Below are 8,091 nucleotides of genomic sequence, written 5' to 3' on the forward strand. Positions count from 1 at the left end.
AATATCTGTCCTCGACCTACACGGACTATCTGATTCCCCAATTGGTCCGGCAACTGCCCGCCGTGGTCTTTGGCCACGATCACCTGGGTCACGGCCGATCCTCGGGCCAACGCTGTCAAACCCAGTGGGATTACACCCGCGACTATGCCCTACCCATCATTGAGCATGCCCGTCACATGCGGTCGTTGTACCCGGACTTGCCGCTCTTCGTGGTGGGCCATTCCCTGGGCGGTCTGATATCGCTCCTAGCCGTGCTGGCCGCCCCCGAGCCCACCTTCTTTCGTGGGGCGGTGCTCATGGCCCCGCTCATCGAGGTCGATCCCTCCATGGCCACCCCTTGCAATATCTGGATGGCCAAATGGTTGAGCAATATCTTGCCTCAAATGCCCATCTCGCACGTGGTCAGTGAGGCCATTACCCGAAATCGACCGGCCTTGGACGCCATGTTGGCCGATGAGCTCAATTACAGCGGCGGGGTCAAGGTCAAGTTCGCTTTTCATGGCTTGCACGCTTTGGCCCATCTGGAGAAGTCGTTGGGCCAGATTCGCTTGCCTCTACTCATTCAGCAAGGCGCTGTCGACACCATTGTGCGGCCGGAGGGGGCCCGCAAATTGTTTGCCACCGTCCCGTCCGAAGATAAGCAATTACTGGAATACCCGGAGGCCTTCCATAACATGTACATCGAGTACGATGAGGTCGTGCAAAAGGTCGTGAGCGATGAAATCCAATGGTTGATCTCACATCTGGACGCCATCTAAAGTGCTCTTCTTCTATTGTTCTGTGATGATTATGATTAGCGTTGATATTTTTGATACTTTACCTTCGGTGCTCTTAGGAACTGAACTGACCCGGTCCTCTTGATATTGCTGCCTTCCATCCTTATATAGAATGTATATCGATTGATCTTGGAAATACAGCGAGTTGTCCTTGGCTTTAGACGTGTACGTAACGTGTACGTATGTGGTGTCGATCTGGCGTTGTCACTCTTTACGTTGCCTTTGTTTCAGGTCATGGCCGAGCATAAACGGATGTTCAGGGTCCTATCGGAACTGATTCGCCCCCTCGAGGACAAGATTCGGATTGTGAGTCAGCCTCAAGAGAAGATCAATCCCGATTTGGCCCTGGATGCCATTTTGGCTCAAAAAGTACCCGATGCCCAGGATGTGCGTTGGACTTTCGTCTCGCAGATCCTAGCTCATTTGACTGAGATCGCCCAGTCGTTGAAGGGGTCCTTCGACGTGCTCTTGAGTGTTCAAGAGCAAAAGGACATATCCACCGCCATGCAGTTGGTCATTGCCCTGGGTATCTTGCCCAATCTCATCCCGGAGGTCGGTTTGTCGATCGAGAAACGCTCCAAATTCATACAGACCTGTCTAGCTAGCCAAAAAGATATTCATATCGACCAGGTAAGCCAACCGACCCTTACAGAGCCTCGCATTCCATCTGATCAATCTCTGTGCCCGTATCTTTGTCCAGAAATATTGGAAGCTCGTCTCCGTGGCCAAAGGCTTACTTACCCTAGTCGAGGAACCCCTTCTCTCAGAGGTGATCCTCTCCAAGCACTTGGGCGATATGTTGGCCATGTTCATTCAGCTCGGATATGCTCCCTTGAAGAAGCCCAATCCTCCCAATGTCTCCACCCAGCCCAAAGAATACGTGATGACGCCAGAACGGTTCGATCAGCTCACCCAAGATCAGGCTTTTTTTCGCACTGAACTGAACCGAATTCTGGACAAGTTGTATCAACCGATGGTGGTCAAGCACCTCCTTGTGATCCAGTCGAACGCCAAGGGCCCCAAATGGGTCAAAAGAATCTGCGGGGACTTCTTGAGTGAACGTCTTATGAGAGAACACGGCCTAATGAATGTAATTCGGGGGGTAATGGACGTGGGGGAGGGGACTGAGTCGTCGTCGTCGTCCACTCAACGCTATCAGATTATCGCTCAAGTACTGGCCAACCCACCCGCTAGTACGTATAAAAACACCGAAGCCTACTATGAGAAGATTTGTCCGCAGATTTTGGACATCTTGGCACTGAGATCCAATCCAGAGAGCCAACATTTCCACTTGATCGCGTGCGCGTGCGTCAAGACCATCTCGGAAAGGTCGCTCATACTCTCGCGACGTTACCTGCTCGACAAAATCATGGAAACCTTCCTCCGCATGAACGCTATTCACCCTGATCCGACCAATGAGGTGTCTGAAGAGGCCATCGAGAAGAACCTCAACCTTCTGCACCTCATTTTTGTGGTGGGCAATGATCCATCGGGTGTGTTCCTAGCACACTTGGAACCCATCTTACTCGTGCTAATGGAGCTCCATTGCGCCGTTACCTACGGTGTTTCCGCGCTGAAAAAGCCTTTGGAGGAGCTCCTCCTGAGGTACTTGAAATGTTGCTCCAACTCGGACAGCATCAAGGCTGTGAAGGCATTTGCCTTTAAGGACTTGGGCCATTGCCAAGATGGCCTCAATCGCTTCCAATTGCCTCGAGAGGGAATCAAGTTCATCAATGGAGAGCAAGGCGGGATCCAGATGGTGTTCCAGCCCAATGAACTTGACGAGCAGTTTTACGTGTCGGACGACGAGAAATCCATCGTCATTGTGGACCTTCTCCAGGATTGCAAGGACAAAGCCTTGGCCACAGACTTCTTCATTTCCTTGCTCAAAGATCTATCCGAGTTGATGGGACGAATTGCTCGCGAACCAAGTCCGCCCATTTCAAATGTGAATTCAAACTCTCTGGAAGAGAAGCTGCTTTCGTTTGAGCGCGATCTCGACCAGACCATGTTGAAGCTTCGCAAGAATCTAATGATTGTGAGGTTGCTGGGCTTGCTCTCTGAGGATGACAAAATCCAACAGAATCTCATGAAGGACTCGGAACAGTTGTTGGAATTCGTTTGTCTCACGATCGAAAGATGCGCCCTGTCTTGCGCCAACGAAAGCGAAGACGATGAAGAAGAGGATGGGTCCCAAATTTTGGAAGCCCAGAGCCTCATGATGGCTCTGACGTTGCTCTCGGTGAAGGTCACTCAGCCTTATGTCCAAATTGACGAATGGAAACGACTCCAAAATGGGTTGAAGGATCTGGACATACTCGGCAAGATGTATCCGGACGAGCGGGCTCGTCAACTCTCTCGACGATTGAAACTTCTAATTGCCACTCACGGCGCTGTGATGGACCATAAAGTGAGTTATTCAATCCTGTAAATAGGGTATCGATTCGGTTCTTCAATTTCATATTTTTGATCAGGATGAGATGGAGCGACATATCAAGACTATGTTCTCCAAAGTTGATGACATCCACAACATTTCGGAGAAAGTGAAGCAAATGAAAGTCAACCCGGAATTTGGAGCTCAACCAGAGCCTGATGAAGCGAATTGCAGCTATGAATAGGCTCTTCAATCCCTAACCGATCCCTTGTTACCCATCAGAGGTCATGGATTGATCGCCTTGACCAAATTAGTGAATCAGAAAGATGAAGTCACTTTGAAAAATGTCAAGAAAGTCATGGACATTTTTAAGGTGAGGAAGAACGCATTGGGTTCGTATTGTTTATTCAGAAATGGATTGAATTAACTGTAACGAATGATTTAAAAATTAAGGACAATCTCGCCGATGAGGACACATACATTTACCTCCAAGCAATCTATGGATTGGTGGCTTGTGCCAATTATGATCCCGCCTTGGTGATTGACGTGCTTACGCGAGAATATGCTCTCATTGATGACCGGAAATATATTGGCGAAGGGGCCATTGAAGTCCGGACCAAGATCGGAGAAGCATTGGTGAGAGTGACCAAGACACTGAATGAGCTCACACCCAAATTTAAGAACCAATTGCTTAACCCATTCCTTGGTCAATTGAACCATCCCGATGAATTAGTTCGTGCTTCATCCCTAAGCAACCTGGGGGAAGTTTGCCGCAATCTCAAATACTCTTTGGGAATGATCTTGGACGAGGTAAGGATAATAAATTGGCCGTCCCTTGGTCCAGATTAGTTATGGCTCATTATTCTTTTACTCACACCAGGTGTTCATGTGTCTCCATCAAGTCATTCAGACCGACAAATCGGTACAAGTTCGTCGAGCGGCTGTTTTAGTGGTGAGTCTGATACTCCAAGGCTTGGGTCCAGATGCCCTAAAAGTGCTCCAGAGCTATATCAAGGAAATCTACAAGTAAGTTTTGACTGCCATTGATTTCTGTTTGGAGTATTTTTGACATCTTCTCTCTTTCTTCCATTTCTAGAACTTTAATTCAACTCCAAAGAACCGAAACGGATCCCCCTCTTCTGCAACACGTGGACATTGCCTTGGGTGAAATCGACGACATTGTTCGAAGGTTCTTTCAGCCCGAGCTAAATCATACCAAAAAGATTTACGTCCTTGATACCCCTGACAATGAATAATTGTAACATCTTCAAGTGTTACTAATCCTACCTACAAATCATGACCAAACCAAGCCTAAAACGATGCAAATATATAATGCCCCTTAACACTATTCTGAATCTCGCAAAAATTGGCCATAAGCTTAAAAATGAAGTCCCCACTGACTGGCGGGGAGTAACGAAGTCAAATGAATGTAATTGTAAAGCCCCAAATGGACATAAATAGTCTTCATGACGAAAGAACGAACACAGTCCATCGGACCAATCAGGAGGTCTGTGGATTCACTGGCCGATCAGAGACAAGGAAATATATGACAACAAACAATGAAACATATTGAGCAAGAACGGTACTACCATTGAAAAGAAACCCAAGAAGAGTGTTAACGGATGGGTTGTATTGATGAGCGGATAGACATCCGCCTTGGCCGTACAGCAGACCAGCTCTATAAGTGTTATGACTAGGGTCGGAAAAATAGTTCGCGATTTTGGTTAAAATATTTGTTTTCAAGTTATGAAAATCAGTCAACATAAGTTCCGAAAACCTAAAAATAAGTTAGAAATAGCTGCTTTATTATTCATGTATTATGGTGGTTTTTGAGGCAAAAATTGCTTGGCTTTTGCTTTTCACAATCTTCTTGCTCTTTAGACTCAGAAATATAATCTTGCCATTACATCAACGAAAAATAGAATGTAATGTAGGTACATATCTGTAATCCTTAGGTGAAAATCATCCTTACGTCATGGTCCAGGGCAAAGCATAAAAGAATCTGAAATGTACTGTACGGGGCAGAAAGAAGTCACGGGCCACATTTTGTGCCCTTGAAAATAATTCCCCCTCCCTCAAAGAATTGCACTCACCAATGATTTGTGGATGGACACCATAATGCTCACCTACTTTCCTAGGCCTTGTGCCAGTCTTCAACAGGCCCTTAGTTTTGATTCTGACATCAAGACTGTGCTCACTTGCATCTTTGAACATTATTTTTGGTGGCAAATGATGGGATGGTTACCAATCAGCTTACATTTAAAATTAGCTCATGTGCAATATGGCACTACTGCATGAATTTAAAGTTCCTCTTAATGAAAGCTTGGGATTCAAAGTCAAAAAATCTTTGAGCGGGGACAAATATTGTCAGATGTGGCCAAAGTAGCCTTGAATTTCTTTTGACCTAATATTTCTCCTAAACATGACCAAAACTCTTTAATTTCCTCGAAAATTCTCGATTTTTGGTTTTCTGTGGTTAAAATTTGTGGAAAGGTGTTTTGCCCCAAAATGGTCAAAACAGTTGATTTAACCTCAAAAAATATCTTTTTGACCCTAGTTATAACTTAATCTTACAATTAACGAGAGCAGGAACTTGAATCAAACAAATTGAAAGAAAATAGCCTTGATATGTTTACTGCCTCATTTGATTATCAATTTCATTTGCTTGCAGAAAAACATGTGCTTCTAAATAAAGTTTGAAGTCAAATGACGAACAGGTAACTACATCAATGTAGCACTACTTATATTTCATGGCTATGTTTTCCATTTTGTGCCAAAAGTATAAGATGCTATTAGTGTGCTTTTTTTGTAAGATGAATTGAAAAATTTGTCTTACAAAAAAAAAAATAACATCAATTGCATCTCGTACTTGAAATGAAGGAGCAAAAATGCATCTCTTTAAGTCAAGGGGTTTCTAAATCCCTTGGTGATTAGGCTTTTGCTTTTCTAATGAGAATTGTCATTACTACTCTTGGACATTGGTAGTTTACGCTTGAGTCAGGTGACGCCCCTTTTTAGCAAAGAACTTGGCTCTAGTTGTAAAATCTGACCTCAATTTTTTTGCCGGATCACTGATGACTTAATAACGTAATACAATGGTTCATGGCTGAACCCATGAGTAGTGGGTTGGATTTTTCAAGTGGAGTTCAATGGGTCTTTAATTACCAACCAATATGTTTTTCTTGTTTAGTATAAAAAAATGCAGTAGTTACTAATAAAGCGGATAGGATAAAACAAGATAACCCAAATTGATATAATTTGAAACTTTATGGAAAAATGTGATATCTATATACTGTTAATTTTCATATCAAAGAGTAATGGAGGTTTTCTATGCTTTCAGTTTGTCAGGTTTTGAAAATTATGATGATCCCTCCTGAAAGCTTTACAAAATGAAACTAAAGATGTGAACAAGTTATATCAAATACCTTGAATATTGTTTCATGTTATATCCAGAGCATTTTTGCGCCAAAATGTTTCAGTATTTATGTTTAAATTTCAAATGCCTTTGCGTTAAGAAATTGCACTGAAACAAGAAACTTTTTTAATTAAAAGCTGTTATGTTTGTCTTTTAATATCGGAATTGCCAGTCAGCACCCTAAACCAGACCCCTCCACCTTACAGCTGTCACCCATCCCCTTTTCAAAAGATTGCCCTGGGCTGTCGAGCAGTGCGCACTCTTAGCCTAGCTATGCTTTGTGAAACTACGAGCCCCACATGTGATGCGTGCACATGGCCAAACATTGAAGTTCAACCATACACATACATGGGTTGATGGGAAAAGGGGCCCCACCGCTCATGGAACCCTCAGCGGACCACAAGCGTCCCGCCTTTGGCAATCGCTTCTTAACCGACGAGCAACACGTGTTCGAGCACAATGCTTGGGACAACGTGGATTGGGACGCAGACCATCTCCATCGAGTACAGCAACAGATCGAAGACAATTCCCACCACAAAATGAGTTCCGAACGACGCCAAGAACTCGAGGACCAAGCCAGTCGCCATTGGGATCAGTTCTACCAAATCCACCAAAACCGATTCTTCAAGGACCGCAAATGGCTCTTCACCGAATTCCCGCCCCTGGCCGCATTAGACCAAGCCGCCGGACCGGCCTTGTCCATGCTGGAAGTGGGCTGTGGCGTGGGCAATACCGTCTTCCCCGTCCTCGAAATGGTCCAGAATGCCCGGTTCAAGTTGTACTGTTGCGATTTCTCACCCGTAGCCATAGACGTGCTCAAGGCCGACAAGAACTTTGATCCCGAGCGATGCCTGCCTTTCGTGTGTGACATCGGATCCATGGCCGCCTGGCAAGCCTGCCCGATCCCGGCCCAATCTTTGGACGTGGTCACCATGATCTTTTGTTTATCGGCCTTGGAGCCGGAGCAAATGGGTGTGGCCCTGAGCGCCCTCTATGACCGACTCAAGCCCGGCGGGTGTGTGCTCTTTCGGGATTATGGCCAGTATGATCTGGCTCAGGTTCGGTTCAAGCCCGGGAAATGCCTGGCCGATAACTTCTATGTCCGCTGCTGTACGGCCAAGGCGGTGTTTTGCCCCAAAATGGTCAAAACAGTTGATTTAACCTCAAAAAATATCTTTTTGACCCTAGTTATAACTTAATCATACAATTCACGAGAGCAGGGACTTGAATCAAACGAATTGAAAGAAAATAGCTTTGAAAGAAAATAGCCTTGATATGTTTGCTGCCTCACTTGATTATCAATTTCATTTGCTTGCAGAAAAATATGTGCTTCTAAATAAAGGGTTGAAATAGAGTTTGAAGTCAAATGACAAACAGGTAACTACATTACTGTAGCACTACTTATATTTCATGGCTATGTTTTCCATTTTGTGCCAAAAGTATAAGATGTTATTAGTGTGCTTTTTTGTAAGATGAATTGAAAAATTTGTCTTACAAAAAAAAAAATAACATCAATTGCATCTCGT

At 44.7% G+C, this 8,091-nt stretch overlaps 3 protein-coding genes across 3 annotated transcripts in view; 2 read left to right on the forward strand and 1 right to left on the reverse strand.

Moving 5' to 3' along the window:
* Positions 1–460, reverse strand: part of LOC131884917 (ER membrane protein complex subunit 1-like) — a 9,513-nt gene extending 9,053 nt beyond the window's left edge. The window contains exon 1 of the mRNA XM_059232812.1: positions 394–460. Coding sequence (XP_059088795.1) covers positions 394–445 — 52 coding nt within the window. The 5' untranslated portion in view covers positions 446–460. The remainder of the gene's footprint in view (positions 1–393) is intronic.
* Positions 461–1,007: 547 nt separating this feature from the next.
* On the forward strand, positions 1,008–4,498 carry LOC131884492 (transport and Golgi organization protein 6 homolog; the record flags this gene model as incomplete). Its single annotated transcript, XM_059232295.1, is given in 6 exon segments — positions 1,008–1,406; positions 1,477–3,186; positions 3,251–3,523; positions 3,604–3,960; positions 4,031–4,176; positions 4,247–4,498. Coding segments are annotated over 6 exon segments (3,042 nt in total). The 3' UTR covers positions 4,407–4,498.
* A 2,300-nt stretch (positions 4,499–6,798) lies between these two features.
* On the forward strand, positions 6,799–7,764 carry LOC131884918 (tRNA N(3)-methylcytidine methyltransferase METTL2-like). The gene has a single exon (XM_059232813.1). It carries the CDS (start codon positions 6,922–6,924, stop codon positions 7,762–7,764), a length of 843 nt encoding a protein of 280 aa, XP_059088796.1. The 5' UTR covers positions 6,799–6,921.
* Positions 7,765–8,091: the final 327 nt, after the last annotated feature.

Source organism: Tigriopus californicus, chromosome 8 (genome assembly GCF_007210705.1).
Source record: "Tigriopus californicus strain San Diego chromosome 8, Tcal_SD_v2.1, whole genome shotgun sequence".
Lineage (NCBI taxonomy): Eukaryota > Metazoa > Arthropoda > Copepoda > Harpacticoida > Harpacticidae > Tigriopus > Tigriopus californicus.

What these genes read in the sequence shown, in the direction of transcription:
- LOC131884918 (XM_059232813.1), top strand. Translation starts at nt 6,922, where the DNA reads ATGGGAAAAGGGGCCCCACCGCTCATGGAACCCTCAGCGGACCACAAG.